This window comes from Oncorhynchus tshawytscha, linkage group LG19, assembly GCF_018296145.1.
Source record: "Oncorhynchus tshawytscha isolate Ot180627B linkage group LG19, Otsh_v2.0, whole genome shotgun sequence".
Classification (NCBI taxonomy): Eukaryota; Metazoa; Chordata; class Actinopteri; order Salmoniformes; family Salmonidae; genus Oncorhynchus; species Oncorhynchus tshawytscha.
In genome coordinates, this window is record NC_056447.1 from 7,369,159 (window position 1) to 7,392,712 (window position 23,554).

The following is a 23,554-nucleotide window of genomic DNA, read 5'->3' on the forward strand; positions in this document are numbered from 1 at the left end:
ACGAACAGTGTTGCGGCGTGTTGAGAACATCACAGAGAATATGGAACAACAGTTGAAAGACAAGGTAAAGGATTTCACCTATTTCTCCTTGGCACAGTTGATATTTTTACAAGACATAATCCCAGACTTTGAAATTACAGAGGAGCTTGCTTCAGTGCAGTCAAGTAGCTGAGCTGAAACCAGATCAGAAAATGATTTTCCTGCATTGGATTATTCACCAGGAGGTACTCTAAATGGGTTCTGAAAATGAGCCTTGTGGATACAGTCACTAAAGTGGTAAACTTCATAAGAGCAAAATCCTTAAACCACAGGCAGTTTGTCTCACTGTCTGAAGACAGTCTGTCAAGCAGGTTTCCCCTTCCACACAAACGTGAGATGGCTGAGGTTGGTCGAAGGTGCTTAAAAGGGTGTGGAACCTGAAGTCAGAGTTTTTGTAAATGAAATGAAAATATGTGGATTTCTGCAAGATAAAGTATGATTTTTGCCTTCACCGTGGACATCATTGACCCCCATGAATGATCTGAATTCCAAACTAGAAGGGAAGGGCCTTTTTTGCATCAGATGTACAGCCTTGTCAAAGCATTCAAGGGAAAATTACCCCTCCTGACTCGCCATGTAGAAGTCAACAACCTCACCCACCTTCCGACACTACTAGTCTGTTCCCTATCAGATGACCAGCGGGAGAAGTATACATCGCTGCTGTGTGCTTTGAACAGTGAATTTTCTCGTCGTTTTGAGGATTTCAAAGTGTTGGAAAATGACATGCTGTTGGTTTCCTCTCCTTTCACCTTCAATGTGGATAACGCTCCCACTGACATGCAACTTGAGCTTATCGATCTTCAGTCTGATGCAGTGATTGGGGAACTGTTTTTTGAATAGTTCTCCAATGTCACTGACAAGGTTCTATGCATCTCTATGAACAAAACTCTCCAAAGATTAGGAGTCATGCTCAGATGTTTGTACTGTTTGGGTCAACCTATGTAGGTGAACAGGCATTTTCTGTGATGAAATATAACAAGTCAAGGCACAGATCATCTCTTACTGACTCTCACCTCTCAGCAATTCTGCGCATAGCGACGTCAGAAACTATACCTGACTTCACTGCTCTAGTCAATGCCCATCAGAGACTTCGCTCCTCACACCGATTTGAGAAGTTTAAATTTAATGTTGAGCTCTCTCTCGCTTGTCTTTTTGTGCATACCCGTTAACAAGAGTTCTGTCCGTGGTGCTGATTGTTTAATAATGATTCACAGATAAATGTATCGGTCAGTCATATACATTATGTATAATCCTGTAATGTGATTCTGGCCCGTGATGGCAAAAATATATTCTGTGGCCCTCCATGGAAAATAATTGCCCAGGCCTGGAGTACAGTCATCCTACTTTGAACATTCAGCTTCACCACACATTTCATTCAACTGCCTCTTTTTCTTCCAATAACTGCTGTGTGTGTGTGTGTGTTTTAACAGTGACAACGGAGACAGGACGAGGCACCGAACACCACGCAACGCCAGGATGTCTGCACCTTCACTGGGGCGATTCGTTCCTCGGCGGTTTCTTTTGCCTGAGTACCTGCCCTATGCTGGAATCTTCCACGAGAGGGGACAGCCTGGCCTGGCCACCCACTCCTCTGTCAACAGGGTCCTAGCAGGTACTAACCAAGATTGTCTCACTAGAGTACACTCTGCTTAGTGTGGTTAAATTGTCCTGTATGGATGTGATCACTGTAAAAGGAGTGCGCTGCAATGCCCTTTTCACGCTACTGCTGTATTTCGCTGGCCTGATTTACCCATCCATTTTTGTTGGTGGAACCAAGGTGTAAAATAGAATATCCAAGCCAGTACAGTTCAAGTGGGCAACAACTAACTACTTGATTGCTCTCATACATCTCAATGTTATCCATTTTATTGTGTTATCTGCAATAGTGGTAGACACTACTACTCTTTCACATCCAATAGCCTATCCACTGACCAAATTTCTCTCAGGTGCCTCAATCGGGGACGGCCAGTCGGCGGTGGCCAGCAACATAGCCAACACCACCTACCGGCTGCAGTGGTGGGACTTCACCAAGTTCGATCTACCTGAGATCAGCAACGGTATGTAAAACATTCAGAACATTGCAAAGCCGACACAATTCCCTATTCTGACAGACGATCTTATCATTTCTACACAATACATTTCTGTCTGAAAGTTCTGTAACCTTAGATCCTCCTAGACCGGTCCCTGCTCTCCTATTGTTTGAACAGCTATGTTTGCCGCTCTGATTGCTTTTACTTTAGAGGTCTACTGTATTATTGACATTGTGCGCGTTTGACTGTTTGTGTATGTCTGTTGCCACCCCTCCAGCCTCTGTGAATGTGCTGGTGCCAAATTGTAAGATCTACAACGATGCCAGTTGTGACATCTCGGCGGACGGGCAGCTCCTGGCCGTGTTCATACCCAGCAGCCAGCGTGGCTTCCCTGACGAGGGCATCCTGGCTGTGTACTCCCTGGCACCTCACAACCTAGGGGAGGTGCTCTACACCAAAAGATTTGGTAAGTCTTGTCACGTAGTAGAGGACGTCTTGCCGCCAGGGACTTGACCTCCAGGATACAGCTATAGCGGTGTTTCCCAAACCTCTTCTCTTAGTGCCTCCGGGCCAATCCACTTATTTGAGGTAATCCAGTGATGGCAGACTTGATTCAATTGGTCAACCTAATCATCTCATTCGTTGAATAAGGTTGTGCTAGTTATGGACTACATCAAATGAGTCGAACTGTAGGAGGTAGTCGAGGAGAGGTTTGGGAAACAACTGAACTAGAGAATCTAAAACATTGAATCTAGTAAAATTGGTGCACTAAACAGAATATTATAGATAGTGAACCTTAACTACCGTACAATAATATCCTAGGAGAGTCTTGCCAAACCTTGTCAGTCTTAACATTTGTCTTCCATCCTCCCACAGGTCCCAATGCCATCTCGGTGAGCCTGTCTCCCATGGGCTGTTACGTGATGGTGGGCTTGGCCTCCCGCAGGATCCTGCTGCATCCCTCCACCGACCACATGGTGGCGCAAGTGTTCCGGCTGCAACAGCCCCACGGTGGAGAGACCTCCATCAGGGTGAGACAGACAGAAAGACCCCCCTAATGCAGGGAAAAGACCAGCTCGCTGGTTACATGTGAACGTATGTTCGTGAAGGTCAACAGTGAGGGAGAAGGGTAGTACCACAGATTGATACTACCAGGGTGGTGGTCATTATGGCAACCTTTGGAAAATTATTAAATGAGTCCAGGTAATCCCTCCCTGTTTGTCTATTTGGTGTCTAATGAACACAACCCAGGTTTGTAGAGGGACTTGGAGCACGACTAGCTGACATGGCTTTTACCCATACCCAAAGGGTTCACTTTATTGTGCATTTGTTTAGTTTCCAGTTTTAATGTCACAAGTACAGTGACATGTCTTTCTTGCCAACTCAAAACCCAACAATGCAATAACAAAGTCATTCTGGTATAAAAAATGTAAAAACATACGAAATATGAACACAATAAGTAAGCGTCCGTTCCAATACCATATTTACAATGTGCAGGGACACTGGAGTGATGTTGGACGTTTATGATTGTTTGTCTGGGTTCTCCAATTGTTCCCTAGATGGTGTTCAACGTGGTCTACCCCATGGCTCCGGACCAGCGGCGGCACGTCAGCATCAATTCAGCCAGATGGCTTCCAGACCCGGGGATGGGCCTGGCCTACGGGACCAACAAAGGAGACCTGGTCATCTGCAGGCCTGTGTGAGTAGTGCTCCTCTGTCTGACCATTTTGTAAGTCTTATACCTGATATCGGGGTGGTGCATTGGTGACTTGTTTGTTTTTGTAGTCCTCAATATACACTTTGTGTTCAAAGGTGTGTTCCTGGTATCATGAGTTCAGTGTATTCCATACCACCACCTCCAACACTGGCAGCGAATTGGATTTGATTGGTCTCTTGATTTGATTATTCTAATAGCCAGTGTAAACAGGAAGCCTCTGGATTGGAGCGGGTCAATTATTGGTCTGTAATGAGGTCATTGTCTGTGATTACATGAAGGAATCCCTCAGTGGAGATCAAAATCAAATGTTATTGGTCACATGCGTCGAATACAACAGGTGTAGACTTTACAGTGAAATGCTAAATACAACAGGTGTGGACTTTACAGTGAAATGCTGAATACAACAGGTATAGACTTTACAGTGAAATGCTGAATACAACAGGTATAGACTTTACAGTGAAATGCTGAATACAACAGGTGTAGTAGACTTTACAGTGAAATGCTGAATACAACAGGTGTAGTAGACTTTACAGTGAAATGCTGAATACAACAGGTGTAGTAGACTTTACAGTGAAATGCTGAATACAACAGGTGTAGTAGACTTTACAGTGAAATATTTGTTTAAAAACTGGGAAACAGTAAAACGAGGCTATACACAAGGAGTTCCAGTACCGAGTCAATGTGTAGGGGTACGAGATTATTCTGTATGTACACTACCACTCAAAAGTTTGGACACCTACTTATTCCAGGGGTTTTCTTTATTAGAAACCAAAAAGTGTTAAACAAATCAAAATAAATGTTATATTTCAGATGCTTCAAAGTAGCCACCCTTTTTGACAGCTTTGAAATGCATTCTGAATACCAGCTTCATGAGGTAGATACCAGGAATTGATTTCAATTAACAGGTGTGCTTTGTTTAAAACTTTACAGTGAAATGCTGGCCCTATTTGAATACACTTTTAAGACATGAAGGAACATTTGAAGACCCAGAGTTACCTCTGCTAGGACAAGTTCATTAGAGTTTACAGAAATTGCAGCCCAAATAAAAGCTGATCTCAACATCAACTGTTCAGAGGAGACTGCCTGAATCAGGCCTTCACGGTCAAATTGCTGCAAAGAAACCACTACTAAAGGACACCAAGAAACCCGAGCAGGTACTTTTGGTCTGATTGGAGTCCAAATTGGAGATTTTTGGTTCCAACCGCGTGTCTTCGTGAGACGCAGAGTAGGTGAATGGATGATCTCCGCACGTGTTGAGCTGGTTGAGCAAATGCCAAGAGTGTGCAAAGCTGTCATCAGGGCAATGGGTGGCTACTTTGAAGAATGTCAAATGAACACTGCTCAAAAAAATAAAGGGAACACTTAAACAACAAAATGTAACTCCAAATCACACTTCTGTGAAATCAAACTGTCCACTTAAAAAGCAACACTTATTGACAATAAATTTCACAGCAAATGGAATAGACAACAGGTGTAAATTATAGGCAATTAGCAAGACACCCCCAATAAAGGAGTGGTTCTGCAGGTGGTGACCACAGACCACTTCTCACTTCCTATGCTTCCTGGCTGATGTTTTGGTCACTTTTGAACGGTGCTTTCACTCTAGTGGTAGCATGAGACGGAGTCTACAACCCACACAAGTGGCTCAGGTAGTGCAGCTCATCCAGGATGGAACATCAATGCAGCTGTGGCAAGAAGGTTTGCTGTGTCTGTCAGCGTAGTGTCCAAAGCATGGAGGAGCTACCAGGAGACAGGCCAGTACATCAGGAGACGTGGAGGAGGCCGTAGGAGGGCAACAACCCAGCAGCAGGACCGCTACCTCTGCCTTTGTGCAAGGAGGAGCAGTGCCAGAGCCCTGCAAAATGACCTCCAGCAGGCCACAAATGTGCATGTGTCTGTTCAAACGGTCAGAAACAGACTCTGTGAGGGCCCGACGTCCACAGGTGGGGGTTGAGCTTACAGCCCAACACCGTGCAGGACGTTTGGCATATGCCAGAGAACACCAAGATTGGCAAATTCGCCACTGGCGCCCTGTTTCACGGATGAAAGCAGGTTCACACTGAGCACATGTGACAGAGTCTGGAGACGCCGTGGAGAACGTTCCCTTGCCTGCAACATCCTCCAGCATGACCGGTTTGGCGGTGGGTCAGTCATGGTGTGGGGTGGCATGTCTTTGGGGGCCGCACAGTCCTCCATGTGCTCGCCAGAGGTAGCCTGACTGCCATTAGGTACCGAGATGAGATCCTCAGACCCCTTGTGAGACCATATGCTGGTGCGGTTGGCCCTGGATTCCTCCTAATGCAAGACAATGCTAGACCTCATGTGGCTGGAGTGTGTCAGCAGTTCCTGCAAGAGGAAGGCATTGATGCTATGGACTGGCCCGCCCGTTCCCCAGACCTAAATCCAATTGCGCACATCTGGGACATCATGTCTCGCTCCATCCACAGACTGTCCAGGAGTTGGCGGATGCTTTAGTCCAGGTCTGGGAGGAGACCTTCCGCCACCTCATCAGGAGCATGCCCAGGCGTTGTAGGGAGGTCATACAGGCACGTGGAGGCCACACACACTACTGAGACTCATTTATACTTGTTTTAAGGACATTACATCAAAGTTGGATCAGCCTGTAGTGTGGTTTTCCACTTTAATTTTGAGTGTGACTCCAAATCCAGACCTCCATGGGTTGATACATTTGATTTCATTAATTTTTGCGTGATTTTTGCTATCAGCACATTCAACTATGTAAAGAAAAAAAGTATTTAATAAGAATATTTCATTTATTCAGATCTAGGATGTGTTATTTTAGTGTTCCCTTTATTTTTTTTGAGCAGTGTATTTTGTTTACTACCTGATTCCATATGTGTTATTTCATAGTTGTATTGTCTTCACTATTATTCTACAATATACTAAATATTTTGAAAAACCCTTGAATGAGTAGGTGTCCACTTTTGACTGGTACTGTACATGTGGGTAGGGTTTTAAAGTGACTAGGCAATCAGGATTTATAATTAACACAGTAGCAGCAGTGTACAGTGCCTCTGGAAAGTATTCATACCCCTTGACTTTTTCCACTGTTACGATAGTTTTATTGTAAAGTTGATTTAAATTGCTTTTATTCCTCATCAGTCTACACACTATACCCCATAATGACAAAGCAAAAACAGTTAGACCTTATTGCTAATTTAAAAACTATTTTTTTATTTTAATAAATCACATTTATAGGTTTTCAGATCCTTAGTACTTTGTTGAAGCACCTTTGGCAGCGTTTACAGCCTCACGTATTCTTGATTATGACGCTACAAGCTTGGCACACCTGTATTTGGGGAGTTTCTCCTATTCTTCTCTGCAGATCCTCTCAACCTCTGTCAGGTTGGATGCGGAACGTTGCTGCACAGCTATTTTCAGGTCTCTCCAGAGATGCTCAATCGGGTTCAAGTCCGGGCTCTGGCTGGGCCGCTCAAGGACATTCAGAGACTTGTCCCGAAGCCACTCCTGTGTTGTCTTGACTGTGTGCTTAGGGTCGTTGTCCTGTTGGAAGGTGAACTGTCACCCCAGTCTAAGGCCCTGAGCGCTCTGGAGCAGGTTTTCATCAAGGATCACTCTGCTTTGCTCCGTTCATATTTCCCTCGATCCTGACTAGTCTCCCAGTCCCTGCCGTTGATAAACATCCCCACAGCATGATGCTGCCACCACCATGCTTCACCGTAGAGATGATGCCACGCTCTCTCCAGACATGACGCTTGGCATTCAGGACAGAATGGTTTCATCAGGCCAGAGAATCTTGTTTCTCATGGTCTGAGAGTCTTTAGGTGCCTTTTGGCAAACTCCAAGTGGGCTGTCATGTGCCTTTTACTGAGGAGTGGCCTCCGTCTGGCCATTCTACCATAAAGGCCTGATTGGTGGAGTGCTGTAGAGATGGTTGTCCTTCTGGAAGTTTTTCCCATCTCCACAGACGTACTCTAGAGCTCTGTCAGTGACCATGGGGTTCTTGGTCACCTCCACGACCAAGGCCCTTCTCCCCATGTTTGGCTGGGCGGCCAGTTCTAGGAAGAGTCTTGGTGGTTCCAAATGTCTTCTATTGAAGAATGATGGAGGCCACTGTGTTCTTTGGGACCTTCAATGCTGCAGACATATTTTAGGTAACCTTCCCCAGATCTGTTCCTTGACACAATCCTGTCTCGGAGCTCTGTGGATAATTCCTTCGACCTCATAGCGAGGGGTCTGAAAACTTTCAGAAAGAACTATGTAAAGTGTGTGTGTGTGTGTGTGTGTGTGTGGCTAGAGTCTAGTGAGTGTGCCGTAGAGCAGCGTTTCCCAAGCGCTGTCATTTGGGCCCCAAGGGGTGCACATTTTTGTTTTTGCTGTAGTACTACACAGCTGATTTAAAATAATCAAAGCTGGATAATTATTTGAATCAGCTGTGTTGTGTAGGGCAAAAAACAAAATGTGCCTCCCTTGGGGTCCAAACGACCGAGTTTGGGAAACGTTGGCATCAAGCCAGTGCAAGGCAATCTGTGCAAAACAATTAGGATGGATGGATAAACAAATAATAAATTGTGCTGGCAGCCATTTAACTGTTCAGCAGTCTTATCGCTTCAGCGTAGAAGCTGTTCAGGTGCTTTTTGGTCACAGACTTGGCGCTCCGGTGCTGCTTGCCATGTGGTACAAGAGAGAACACACTATGACTTGGGTGGCTGGAGTCTTTGACAATTTTTTGTGCCTTCCTCTGACACCGCCTGGTATAGAGGTCCTGGATGGCAGGGGGTTCTGCCCCAGTGATCTACTTGGCCGTACGCACTACCCTCTAGTGCCTTGCGGTCGCATGCTGAGCAGTTGCCATACCAAGCGGTAAATGCATCTAGTCAATCTTTTGAGGATCTAAGGGCCCTTGCCAAATCTTTTCAGCTTACCGAGAAGGAAGAGGTGTTTTCATGCCCTCTTCATGACTGTGTTGCTGTGTTTGGACCATGATAGATCCTTAGTGATGAGGATGCTGAGGAACTTCAAGCTCTCGACCTGCTCTACTATAGACTCATCGATGTGAATGGGGTTGTGTTCGGATCTGTTGGGGCGGTATGCGAATTGGGAGTGGGTCCAGGATTTCTGGGATGATGGTGTTGTGAGTCATGACCAGCCTTTCAAAATATTTCATGGTTGCAAATGTGAGTGCTACGGAGCAGTAGTCATTTAGACGGGGTACCTTTGTGTTTTAGGCACAATACCTATGGTAGTTTGCTTTAAACATGTAGGTATTACAGACTGGGTCAGAGAGAGGTTGAACATTCCAGTGAAGACACTTGCCTGCTGGTCAGCGCATGCTCTTGAGTACGCGTCTTGGTAATCAGTCTGGCCCTGCGGCCTTGTGAATGTTTTAAAGGTCTTACTCACATCGGTTACGGTGAGCGTGGTCTTAGTCATCCAGAACAGCTTGTGCTCTCACGTATGGTTCAGTATTGCTTGCCTCAAAGTGGACATAGAAGGCATTTAGCTCGTCTGTTAGGCTCGCGTCACTGGGCAGCTCTCGGCTGGGTATCCCTTTCGCAAGCCCTGCCACATCCGACGAGCGTCAGAGCCGGTACTGTAGGATTCATCTTAGTACTGTATTGACGCTTTGCCTGTTTGATGGTTAATTGTAGGGCGTAGCTGGATTTCATATAAGCGTCCTGCGCATTGAAAGAGGCAGCTCCAGCCTTTAGCTCAATGCAGATATTTCCTATAATCCATGGCTTCTGGCTGGGATATGTACTTATGGTCACTGTTGGGACAACGTCGTCTATGCACTTATTAATGAAGCCGGTGACTGATGTGGTAAACTCCAATGCCATCGGATGAATCCCGGGAACATATTCCAGTCTGTGCTAGTGAAACAGTCCTATAGCTTAGCATCCGCTTCATCGGACCAATTCTGTGGTGAGCACCTCACTGGTACGTCAAATTTTGAGTTTTTGCTTGTAAGCAGGAATCGGGTGGATCAAGTTATGGTTTGATTTGCCAAATGGAGGGTGGGGGAGAGCTTTGTTTGTGTGTGAAGTAAAGGTGATCTATAGTTTTTGTCCCTCTATGGTCAACTCCAGTCCTCGGGGGCCAGAGTGATGTCATACTTTTCCCCATCCCTAGCAACCACAGCTGATTTTAAACTAATTGTATTGTAAACTGAAGATCATGGTTAGTTGATTATTGGAGTCCGGTGTGTTAGCAGGTGCTTGGGCAAAAGAGTGATACCAATCAGGCTCCGGAGGACTGGTGTTGCCCATTCCTGCAGTAGTTGCACAGGTGACATGCTGGTAGACAGGTGTTTAAAATTGAGCACACCACCATGAAATCTCCATAGACAGGCCATTCTACTGCCAATGTTTAACTGAAGAGCTCAGTGACTTTTTAACATGGCATTGTCATAGGATGCCACCTTTTTCCAAAAAGTCAGTTCTTCCTGCTAGAACTTCCCCGGTCAACCGTAAGTGCTGTTATTGTGAAGTTGAAATGTCTAGGAGCAACAACGGCTCAACTGTGGAGTGGTAGGCCACACAAGCTCACAGAAAGAGACTGCCGAGTGCTGAAGCACGTAGCATGTAAAAATGATCTGTCCTTGGTTGCAACACTCACTACCAAGTTCCAAACTTTCTCTGGAAGCAATGTAAGCACAAGAACTGTACGTCGGGAGTTCCTGAAATGGGTTTCCATGGACGAGCAGCCGTACACAAGCCTACAATTGCCATGCCAAACGTCAGCAGGAGCGGTGTAAAGCTCGCCTCCATTCATTGGACTCTGGAGCAGTGGTTCGGGCTAGTTAGGGTGAAGAGAAATCTTAACGCTACAGCATACATTGGCATTCTAGATGATTCTGTGCTTCTAACCCTGTGGCAAGAGTTTGGGGAAGGCCCTTTTCTTGTTTAAGCATGACAATACCCCCATGCACAAAGCGAGGTCCATACAGAAATGGTTTGTCGAAATCGGTGTGGAAGAACCCATTGAACATCGGTGGAAATCGGAGTGATTTCAAACCCATCGAACACCTTTGGGATGAATTGGAACGCCGACTGTGAGCCTGGCCTAATTGCCTAACATCCGTGCCCAACCTCCCTAATGCTCTTGTTGCTTAATGGAAGCAAGTCCATATGGCAATGTTCCAACATCTAGTGGAAAGCCTTACCAGAAGAGTGGAGGCTATTATAGCAGCAAAGAGGGGCCAACTCCATATTAATGCTTAGGATTTCGGGATGAGATGTTCGAGCAGGTGTCCACATTCCTTTGGTCATGTCATAAATATTACCAGTAGTACATTTTACTGTTAATTCCTATAATTTATCATCTACAATGTTTGTTTGGTTACGTTAATGTTTGTTAATATTATTCCAGCCTATTGAATGAATTATTTTAATGTTCTCATTGTCGGAGTGGACACGTTGTTTGCAGAGCGCACAACCTATGCTACACTTGTGAAAGGTCTTATTTTATTTCATTCCATTTACAAGTTTGGTCAATTTAGTCATGGTCTTTCCTTTCGAGTACTCCTGTTGAGTAAGGACGCCCACTAGAAGATGGCCTATAGGCTACCCGGCCTGCCCTCAAATGTAGGAATATAAATGTGCTGATTTGATAGTTTTTCTGATTGATTAATGCACCATCACTAATGAGCTGTGAAACTTCTCAAAGTAATGTTTTCTTCACCTCAAACAGCAAGCAAACAGTTGAGTTAGTCATTCTCAATGATTTTGAAAAATCTTTCCAGCTCTCTCCCTTTCGATAACCACTCAGCGTGAAAGGGAAAAATGTCTTTCTCTGATCTAGTAGAAATGTCATAAAATAGGCCTACCTGATTACTTGTTATCCCTTGTGCAAATAGCCTACAGCTGTGTCTGTCCTGAGCTCACTGGCGCAGGAAACTCTGAGGGCCCAGAATATGTTGCAAGGAGCTTCAGGCCAGACCCAAGTTAATAGTTGATGCAATGTTTTAAATTGATTTCAGACAGGCCATGCGTAGCCAATGTGATTTATAGGATATTTACTTGCAGGCTGCAATGTTTTTATTTGTTGGCCTTATAGGCTATTTTTTACATAGTTGACAATGGAAATAGAAGTTACTTTTTAGGTTTGTATCATATTCATTTAGAATTGGATGAAATTTTGATTAACCACATGACAATGATTTTGAGATACGAAGATTAAACTTTCAAATTAAACTTTCAATAAAATGTGCATATGAAAAACATAATTGGCAAGCATGGTAGATATGGTAAGATATATTGGCATTACACATGAGAACTTGCCAACTCCACATGTAGCCTATTTCCAGCAACTTCAGGAGAGTAATGTCAGAATCTGCGAAAGCCAGTAGTAGCGGGACCAGATTATTATTTTATTTTTTCTCTGGGTATCTTGATCTCTGGCTCTCGAGTAATTTGTCTTATTTCATCCAACAGTAAGCTGAATGCATCAGACTAGCTCAATGCATATATAGCTGATGTTATTAAAACACAGGGTGTGTCTATAAATGGCAAAATAGGCTACGCCTTTCAAACAAAGCGACTACTTTCGGTTGACTAAGATTTTTTGTTGTTGGTCCGGGACAGCCCTAGTAAATAGTATGGTCTACAGCTTATCATTGGGGATTCTAACTTGGGCGAGCAGAACTTCAAGACTTCCTATTATAGAGATTACTAGAGATTATATATTAGAGATTGCGCACCAGCTGTTGTTAGCGAGACCCCACCACCCCTGATCTTAGCGGACTCTGACGTTCTGTCCTGGCGATGCATTGGAAAAAACAGCTAGATTTGTGTTGTCCTTGTTCAATCATGACTCGGAGAAGCAGAGTATATTACAGTTCTTAATGTCCCATTGATGGTCTCAAACGGAGCTCGTCCAGTTTATTTTCCAGCAATTGTGCATTCACCAATATAACAGATGGTGGAGGCCATTCATTATTCATGTCCATAAGCTCTTTTAGGTCATAGGAAGCGATGGTGAAAGCATTATGGAGAGATCCAATTATGACGACATCGTCGCCAATGATAAATGTTGTCTGTTCTCTAGGTTCTACCGTAGTGATGGAGAGAGCCCGGCCGAAGCAAGCGCAGAGCCCATATTCACAGTTAACAGCAGTGGTGGAACCAGCAGAACCCGCAGTACAGATCGACCAGGGTGAGGAATCTAGGACCCAGAAGGAGTTGTTGACACCTTTCTCTTACCCCCCTCCCTGGCCTGCTCGCTGTGTGCACTGAACTGTGGCAAAATTCGGAAACTTATCCCAAATCCCCAGGTTTTCCAGAAATCCTCAAATTTTAAAACCAGGGAATTTGGGGGAAGGTTCCAGAATGTACAACCCATAACTGTTATGAGTGTCCAGCCAATCTTCTCTGTGGTGTTTGTCTTCTCCAAGGGCCCCCAGTCGTTCCAGCTGGAGACTTGACAGAGACATGGGTCTCATGAACGCCATTGGCCTCCAGCCCCGACACCCCGCCCCCTCTGTGACCTCACAGGGCACTCAGACGCCGATCGTCCAGCTGCAGAACGCCGAGACGCAGACAGAGAGGGACCTCCCCAGGCCCAGCACCTCCCACGCTGCTGCTTATGGTAGGAGACATAATAATAATAATAATTAGAGCCCGACTGATATTATTGGCCGATATTAGCCTTTCCCAGAAATACACTCCTGCTCAAAAGTTTGGGGTCACTTAGAGATGTTCTTGTTTGTAAAAGAAAAGCTCATTCTTTTGTCCATTAAAATAACACCAATTAATCAGAAATACAGTGTAGACTGGAAAGTGTAGCTGTTTCCAGCTACAATAGTCATTTACAACATTAACAATTTCTACACTGTACTCCTGATCAATTTGATGTTATTTTAATGGACAACAAATGAGCTTTTCTTTCAAAAACAAGGACATTTCTAAGTGACCCCAAACTTTTAAACGGCAGTGTATATGTATGTCTTCATTCCACAGATAAAAGCGTCAATATTATATACCTAGAATGAACAAATACAGTGCATTCGGAAAGTATTCAGACCCATTGCCTTTTTCCTAATTTTGTTACATTACAGCCTTAATCCAAAATGTAGTTCCTCATCAATCTACACACAATACTACATAATGACATTGAAAACAGGTTTTTAGATATCTTTGTAAATGTATTAAAAATACATATGCCTTGTTTACATAAGTATTCAGCCCCTTTTGCTATGAGACTTGAAATTGAGCTCAGGCATATCCTGTTTCCATTGATCATCCTTGATGTTTCTACAACTTGATTGGAGTCCACCTGTGGTAAATTCAATTGATTTGACATTATTTGGAAAGGCACACACACCTGTCTATATAAGGTCCCACAGTTGACAGTGCATGTCAGAGCAAAAACCAAGCCATAAGGTCAAAGGAATTGTCTGTAGAGCTCCAAGGCAGGATTGTGTCAAAGCACAGATCTGGGGAAAGGGTACCAAAATGTGTCTGCAGCATTGAAGGTCCCCAAGAACACAGTGGTCTCCATCATTCTTAAATGGAAGAAGTTTGGAACCACTGAGACTCTCCCTAGAGCTGGCTGCCCAGCCAAACTGAGCAATCGGGGGGAGAAGGGCCTTGGTCAAGGTGGTGATTAAAAAAAAGATGGTCACTCTGACAGAGCTCCAGAGTTGTGGAGATTGTAGAACCTTCCAGAAGGACAACCATCTCTGCAGCACTCCACCAATCCGGCCTTTATGGTAGAGTGGCCAGATAGAAGCAACTCCTCAGTAGAAGGCACATGACAGCCCGCTTAGTTTGCCAAAAGGCACCTGAAGATTATCAGAACATGAGACATGAGTCCCTGGTCTGATGAAACCATGATTGAACTCTTTGACCAAATGCCAAGCGTCATGTCTGGAGGAAAACTGCCATCTTCCCTACAGTGAAGCATGGTAGTGGCAGCATCATCCTGTGAGGATGTTTTTCAGTGGCAGGGACTGGGAGACTAGTCAGGATCGAGGGAAAGATGTACAGAGAGATCCTTGGTGAAACCTGCTCCAGAGCACTCAGGACCTCAGACTGGGGGCGAAGGTTCACCTTCCAACAAGACAGCAACCTTAAGCACACAGCCAAGACAACGCAGGAGTGGCTTCAGAGCAAATCTCTGTCTCTGGTGAGACCTGAAAATAGCTTTTCCGCAACACGCCCCATCCAACCTGACAGGACTTGAGGATCTGCAGAGAAGAAAGGGAGAAAATCCCCAAATACAGGTGTGCCAAGCTTGTCACGTCATACCCATGAAGACTCAAGGCTGTAATTGCTGTCAAAGGTGCTTCAACAAAGTACTGAGTAAAGGGTCTGATTACTTGCAGTACCAGTCAAAAGTTTGGATACACTTACTCATTCAAGGGTTTTTCTTTATTTTTACTATTTTCTACATTGTAGAATAATAGTGAAGACATCAATAATATGAAATAACCCATGTGGAATCCTGTAGTAACCAAAGAAGTGTTAAATAAATCAAAATACATTTTATATTTGAGATTCTTCAAAGTAGCCACCCTTTGCTTTGATGACAGCTTTGCATACTGTTGGCATTCTCTCAACCAGCTTCAATAGGTAGTCACCTGGAATGCAGTTCAATTAACAGGTATGCCTTGTTAATTTGTGGAATTTCTTTCCTCAATGCATTTGAACAAATCCATTGTGACAAGGCAGGGGCGGTATACAGAAGATGGCCCTATTTGATAAAAGACCAAGTCCATATTATGGCAAGAACGGCTCAAATAAGCAAAGGGAAATGACAATCCATCATTACGTTAAGACATGAAAGTCTGTCAATCCAAAAAATTTCAAGAACTTTGAAAGCACAGTCACAAAAACCATTGAACACTATAATGAAACTCTCTCATTAGGACCGCCACAGGAAAGGAAGACCCAGAGTTACCTCTGCTGCAGCGGATAAGTTCATTAGCGTTACCAGCCTCAGAAATTGCAGCCCAAACAAATGCTTCACAGAGTTCAAGTAACAGACACATCTCAACATCAACTGTTCAGAGGAGACTTTGTGAATGAGGCCTTCATGGTTGAATTTCTGCAAAGAAACCACTACTAAAGGAGACCAATAACAAGAGACTTTCTTGGGCCAAGAAACACGAGCAATGGACATTAGACCGGTGGGAATCTATCCTTTTTGTCTGAGTTTAAATTTGAGATTTTTCCTTCCAAACACTGTGTCTTTGTGAGACGCAGAGTAGGAGTCAAGCATGTGCGGGAACTCTAAGACAGTTGGAAAAGCATTCCTCATGAAGGTGGTTGAGAGAATGCCAAGAGTGTGCGACGCTTTCACCAAGGCAAAGGGTGGCTATTTGAAGAATCTCAAATGTAAAATGTATGTTAATTTAACACATTTTTGGTTACTACATGATTCGATATGTTATTTCATAGTTCTGAAAGTCTTCACTATTCTACAATGTAGAAAATAGTAAAAAATTAAGAAACCCCAGAATAAGTAGGTTTGTTAACTTTTGACTGGTACTGCATGTAAATGTGACATTTAAATTTTTTTATACTGTTTTTGCTTTGTCGTTATGGGGGGGTGGATAATTAAATATTTTCCCGAATGGACTGTAATTTGATCTCTGATCATTCTAGGCATGTAGTTACCAGCTTACAATTGGCTCATTCATCCCCCCTCTCCCCTGTAACTATTCCCCAAGTATTTGCTGTAAATGAGAATGTGTTCTCAGTCAACTTACCTGGTAAAATAAGGGTTCAACAAAATAAATCTGCCCGTTTGCAGTAATAAATTTTTTTTTTAAATTATCGTTGCCTTGAATATCATTCAACCTTATGTCGCAACGAGAGCGAGAGTATGCATGGTGGTTTGACGGTGAGTAGCTTGCCACAGGCAGTGCATTTGAATAAGTAAATAATCAGAAGTACGCTTCACCAAGCAAGCAGCCATGTCCTCATCACATTCTCACATAGTTAACGTTAGATGACGAGCAAGCCAGCAGCAGGGTAGTGAGCTTAGTTATCTAGCCAGCAAGGCAGTTAGCTTAGCTAGCTAGCATTATGTTCTACTTGTGTGTTAACACTGGACTGGCTCCAAAGTGAACACTCGTCCTTGATACAAAAATATATATGTTACTGTCTGGGCCAATTATGTTAGCTAGTGGGGTTATTTTGTTTATTTTCTGAAATATGCAATCTGCAAAAAGCAAGACAGTCTATCATCCATGATGAGAATAGTAGCTAGTTAGCTACATTAGAACTCTGACTTTCTCCGTGGTCTGTATCGGACCCAAAAATATATCGGTCAGGCTCTAATAATAATAATTTGGTGGGTGCCTATATTTGTTCTGTTTCAAGTGTGTATTATACGCATGTATGGAATGTTTGTTTTGCATATCCCATCTCAGATACACCCAACAGGAACCCTGGAGCAATAAGGGTAATGTGCCTTGCTCCAGGGCACATTGGCAGATTTTTCACCTTGTCGGCTTAGGGATTCGAACTAGCAACCTTTCAGTTACTGGCCCAATGTTCTAACCGCTAGGCTACCTGCCGCCGACTTCTCATTGGCTCCCTGTGTGACAAAGAAACACTGAGATCCGATCGTTCTCAAAGACCCATTGACATTCAATTAAGAGTCAGCTGTAAAGTGTTATTTTGTATTTAACACAGATATTAACCTTCAACCAATGTATGTCTCATCTAACTTACTGTGCAGTTTAGTGTTGCAGTTTTTTTGAGGAAATGTAAATGTATCAATGTTCTCTCTCACTATCTCAGAAGTCCGTCAAGAGCTCCCGTCCACGAGCCGTGAGGCCAAAGGGAGCCTCGAGCAGCCACAAACCAGCCAGATCGAGGATAGTACCCTGGGGGACGCCTCAACAGAAGCCGGCACCTCTACCGCTAATACCGGTAATCCTCCTAGTCCCACCTACTACCCTCAGTTTTTATAATGCCATAAAGCAGGGTTGGGGTCAATTGCAACCAATTCAGAAAGTAAACCCAATTTGAAATGTTACTCATTGAAAAGCATAGGGAATTGGAATTTCAGTGTACTTCCTGAATTGAAATGGAATTGACTCCAACCCTGTCACAATGCCTCTTATTGTACCTTCTGTATGGTTTTACAGCATGTTTTCCCCTACTATGATCTCCAGGCGGGGTGCAAAGGCCCCCAAAGTGACATCCAGGCCCTCTAGTCTCATTCAATTCAAACCAATAGAAGCATTGGGATAGGGGAAACGTTTTGGCACATGGTCAGGAAGGGCTGTTTCAACTGTCTGTTTTGCAGAGGAGAGAATCCGTGAAAGACACAGGCGTTAAGTTCTAATTCCCAGAGTAAAAACTCAACGGACACTTTGAAAGCTCAACCAAGTTTATTCTTCCCAGAGGATCGATACAACCTTTTCACACAAGCACTGATATTTAACCCTTCCTCCATGGCTGTCTCCTCCTACACATCTGAACAAACATTTTGTCTTTACTGCTAGGCAGGACACTAAGTGAAACGGGCCATAAAGTTTTATTTCTCCCTTAACGTGACCTGATCTCTTATCAATACCTGCCACGTGTGATCACTTTCCCTACACTCAGTACATTCCAAGCTTAATTGCACACACTATATACCTTCCTCCTACAGATAACCATTAACTTCTGGTGTAGACCCTCTAAACCCAAGCACCCAATATTTCAATAGGATACCTGATAATTAACCCTATTTTGAGTTTTGGAGTTAGTACCCAGAATCCATCACAGGTAACTGCCAAAATAAATGACACGCCAATATAGTGACTTTATAGGGCGTTGGGCAGCCATGAGCCCCCAGAACAGCTTCAGTACACCTTAGCATAGAGTTTGCAAGTGTCTGGAACTCTATTGGGGGTGCAGCACTGCTCTTCCACAAATTCTATAATTTGGTGTTTTGTTGATGGTGGTGGAAAACACTCACAAGGTGCCGCTCCAGAATCTCCCATTAGTGTTCAATAGGGTTGAGATCTAGTGACTGAGACACACACACCCTTTTAAACCCCCTATGCTTCTTCGAGAACCCTCTTTCACTGAGATCTGTGCAACTGGGATATTTATACATGACCCTAAGCATGATGGGGTGTTAATTTTATGTAAATGGAGAATAACGGCGACTCATTGTTGGGTGGTCTGTCAAAGTGCGCGGTACAGCGAGAGCTACGTCACCAGGCTTTGCAGCCCTCCAGTAGAATAGTGCAACTCTGAAAATAAGACTAATTCGGGAAGCCCAAACGATTGTGAGATATGGCATATACCTTTTTTTTTTTACGTGTGATACATTTGGGTCGTGGGTTCGCAATTTGGATATTTTCTGAGATCTCTGCCAAGCAAGGAGGAAACATCAGACCATGTAGTTACTGCTCGTGCAACAAATACAATAGTATCAGATGGCGTACTGAACACAGCGGTGCAAGTCGCCTTAAGATAAGAACGTAATATTCAATATCAGTAAGTTGGACTTAAATATTAGCACTTCATATACTCATGGGTAATAACATTTAATCTGGATAATAACACAAAACTAATCAGAAGGCTAGAGAAATGTATCGACAAAAATTACAAAAACAAGCAACACTCAAACATGGCGTGGGGACTCAATCTCCAAAAAACACAAACCATTTAAGCTTTTCACCACTGGGCCTGGTAAGTGTGTAAAGCGATCTGTTGATAGATGACAAACTGGGCATACTTGAATTACTCAGTAAGGATATAAAGGAGTTGAAGGAGAGCCTTGAAATGAGTGACAAAAGAGCTGCGATAATGGAGAAAGAACCCACGATGAATAAAAAGGGATATGCCAGGTGTACTCTCTGCCTCAAAGAGACCAATTATGCCAACAAAGGGTATCATGCTCTGCTGGCACATTGTAGAACAGATGTCCACAGGCAGAAAGTGTACAATGTAATAATGTGCAGTGTAGCCCAAATATACTGCTTTTGTTGTGTTGAACTTGACATTAACACTTGTGCGTGTGAGGGGAGATTATTCAATTTTTTTACACAGTGAATGTTATTTTTGCACACATGTAGCCTTGTGCTTGATCGCCTTGATCGATGTCTACTATAGTGGCCACGATAATAAAGCAAAACTAGAATGCCTGTTTGTTTCATTCTATTTCTACAGTTTTTTTCCCAAGTGCAATATTTAGATGCGTGTGTGTGGTCACAAGTGTTCTTATTATAAATGCTGTCATGGGTACCTGCAATATTAGTGAATTGTTGTTTTTTTCCCAAGGCTTGTGTCATTTGCAGTAAAGTCTAGGCAACAAATAACATTGGATTGCTTTCTTTACATTCTTTAGCTGTTCACATAAACCGCTTCATTTTACACAGACTGATCATGTAGATCATATTATTTTGTATATTTAATGAGTTAACATGCATTCCCCCTAGCAGCGAATATTGTATTTTTTTATCCTCTTTTTTTTTTGCATGTTTCAGTGCAATAGCTAAAGCGGTTGATCTGCTTCTGTTCTGTGCTCTTTTCGAAGGATGGGTCCTGGCCTCTCACGGGGCCTAGGGATCTGGGTGGGCGGGTTGGTCTGCCGGTCATTGAGATGACAACCCAACTTGGGATGGGGAGGGGCTTTAGCGGATGGAATACTGGAGAACAATTGGAGGGTTACTTAGTAGCAATGCAAATATCATGGAACAGCTATATGGACACTCAATCACTATGGTACCCTTTAATGGTAAATTTACTAACATATATTATGATAGAGTTGGAACTTGCATCTCATTATGGTGAAATAAGTATAGCCAGTTGTAATGGTTTGGGCCTCCTGAGTGGCACAGTGGTCTAACGCACTAGCTGTGCCGTTAGAGATCCTGGTTCAAATCCAGGCTCTGTCGCAGCCAGCCTCAACCGGGAAACCCATGGGGCGGCGCACAATTGGCCCAGCATTGTAAGGGGAGGGCTTGGCCAGCCGGGATGTCCTTGTCCCATCGTGCTCTAGCGACTCCTGTGGTGGGCCAGGTGCATGCACGCTGACACGGTCGCCAGGTGTACAGTGTTTCCTCTGACACATTGGTGTGGCTGGCTTCCAGGTTGAGCGGGCATTGTGTCAAGAAGCAGTGCGGCTTGGCTGGGTCGTGTTTCGGAGGCGCGCGGCTATCGATCTTCGCCTCTCCCGAGTACGTACGGGAGTTACAGCGACGGGACAAAATTGGGAAGAAAAATGGGTGAAACCGTGTTTTAAATAATAATAAATAAATAATTGTAACGGCTTAACAGATAATAAGAAAAGACTAATAATATTTACCTGGCTCAAAGAGAAGGAAAATAATATCTATTGTTTACAGGAAACTAATTCAACAATTTTAGATGAAGTTGTGTGGACCGGGGGGTAAAATATACTTCTCCCATGGGCAAAGAAACTCCAAATTAATTAAGTCATTTTGATTCGAAAGTGCAAATTGTCCAAACCGATCCTTATGGTAGTGCTTTGCAAAAGTATTCATCCCGCTTTGCTGTTTTTTCCCCAATTTTGTTGCATTACAACCTGTAATTGAAATGTATTTTTATTTGGATTTCATGTAATGGACATACAGGAAATAGTCCAAATTGGTGAAGTGAAATTTTTAAAATTACTTCAAAGAATTATAAAAACGTAAAAGTTGTGCGTGCATATGTATTTACCCCCTTTGCTACGAAGCCCCTAAATAATTAGTTAAATAAAGTCCACCTGTGTGCAATCTAAGTGTCACATGATCTGTTACATGATCTCAGTGTGTATATATACACCTGTTCTGAAAGGCCCCAGAGTCTAAAACACCACTAAGCACGGGGCACCACCAAGCAAGCGGCACCATGAAGGCCAAGGAGCTCTCCAAACAGGTCAGGGACAAAGTGGAAAGAATATGGCACCACAACAAACCTGCCAAGAGAGGGCCGCCCACCAAAACTCAAGGACCAGGCAAGGAGGGCATTAATCAGAGAGACAACAAAGAGACCAAAGATAACCCTGAAGGAGCTGCAAAGCTCCACAGCAGAGATTGGAGTATCTGTCCGTAGGACCACTTTAAGCTGTACACTCCAAAGAGCTGGGCTTTACAGAAGAGTGGCCAGAAAAAAGCCATTGCTTAAAGAAAAAAATGAGCGAACACGTTTGGTGTTCGCCAAAAGGCATGTGAATTCCCAAACATATGGAAAAGAGTACTCTGGTCAGATGAGAGTAAAATTGAGCTTTTTGGCTATCAAGGAAAACACTATATGGCACAAACACAACTCCTCTCATTAACCTGAAAAAACAGTGAAGCGTGGTGGCAGCATCATGGGAATGTTTTTCCATCGGCAGGGACTGGGAAACTGGTCAGAATTGAAGGAATGATGGATGGCTCTAAATACAGTGAAATTCTTGAGGGGAAACCTGTTTCAGTCTTCCAGAGATTTGAGACTGGGATAGAGGTTCACCTTCCAGCAGGACAATGACCCTAAGCATACTGCTAAAGCAACCCTCAAGTGGTTTAAGGGCAAAGAAACATTTAAATGTCTTGGAATGGCCTAGTCAAAGCCCAGACCTCAATCCAATTGAGAATCTGTGGTATGACTTAAAAATTTCTGTACACCAGCAGAACCCATCTAACTTGAAGGAGCTGGAGCAGTTTTGCCTTGAAGAATGGACAAAAATCCCCGTGGCTAGATGTGCCAAGCTTATAGAGACATATCCCAAGCGTATTGACTTTGGGAGGGTGAATAGTTATGCATGCTCAAGTTTTCAGTATTTTTGGTCTTATCCCCCCCAAAAAAAAAAAATCTATTTTAATTCCAGGTTGTAAGGCAACAAAATAGGAAAAATGCCACGGGGGGTGAATACTTTTGCAAGCCACTGTAGATGGATGATTTTAAATATGTTATTGGACCATAAACAGAGATGGCCCATTAACCTTTATGAACCAAATATTGATGATCCACGCTTCTTTGAAAAAATATATAATAAATTATCAACCCTGCAAGCAGTACAAGACTTTTATTATAATACTGTTTTAAATACCCCAATGGACCGTAAAGAAAATCTCACCACAAACTATCACCCTGAGGCACTTAAGGATTTCATGAATGTCATGGCTATATTGGAACTAGTGGATATATGGAGGCTTAAATATCCTGACCTAGTGAGATATACATGGCGGAGGCTCAATACAGCTAGTCGTCTTGACTACTTTCTTATGTCATTCTCGTTGGCACCAAAAGTTAGTGTTGATAGGGGATAGAATGCGGTCGGACCATCCGATAATTGGTATATACATTTCCACGTGGGCGAGGATATTGGAAATGTAATTAACTTATTTTTAACTAGGACAGAGGTATTTCTAAATTTAAAAAATCAAACATAGGTACAGCAAATCCGCTTATTGTATGGGACACTTTAAAATGTGTTTTTAGAGGCCATGCAATTCAGTACTTGTCTCTAAAACGAAAGCAATTTAGGCCAAAGGAGTCTATAAAGGAGTCTATATTAACAAAGGAAATAGAAGGTCGAACAAAACGGATAGCAATAAAAAGGCTCAGAATAGGTTAGAGGAAAAATAAATGGTGGAACTTATTCAACAAAGATCAAGTGTAATATATTATAATAATAAAGCAAACCTGATCGAATATGGGGAAAGGTGCACCAAATTATTGTTTGATCTTTAACATAGAAATGCTGCCAAAAATAATTGACTGAAACTTGTTACAAATGATGGAGCCACCCACGATTCACCAAATGTATATTTTGAAAGAGGAAGCAAAGTACTTTAAGCATATGTTTTTGTTTCTCCTCCATCTCCTCTAACCGAAGCTAATTG

At 43.3% G+C, this 23,554-nt stretch overlaps 1 protein-coding gene across 1 annotated transcript in view; it reads left to right on the plus strand.

The window, feature by feature from the left end:
* ambra1b (autophagy/beclin-1 regulator 1b) overlaps positions 1–23,554 on the plus strand; it is a 56,244-nt gene that overhangs the window by 18,025 nt on the left and 14,665 nt on the right. The window contains exons 10-17 of the mRNA XM_024378961.2: positions 1,470–1,651; positions 1,986–2,096; positions 2,347–2,535; positions 2,946–3,100; positions 3,629–3,768; positions 12,817–12,924; positions 13,163–13,356; positions 17,520–17,651. Coding sequence (XP_024234729.1) covers positions 1,470–1,651; positions 1,986–2,096; positions 2,347–2,535; positions 2,946–3,100; positions 3,629–3,768; positions 12,817–12,924; positions 13,163–13,356; positions 17,520–17,651 — 1,211 coding nt within the window. The remainder of the gene's footprint in view (positions 1–1,469; positions 1,652–1,985; positions 2,097–2,346; positions 2,536–2,945; positions 3,101–3,628; positions 3,769–12,816; positions 12,925–13,162; positions 13,357–17,519; positions 17,652–23,554) is intronic.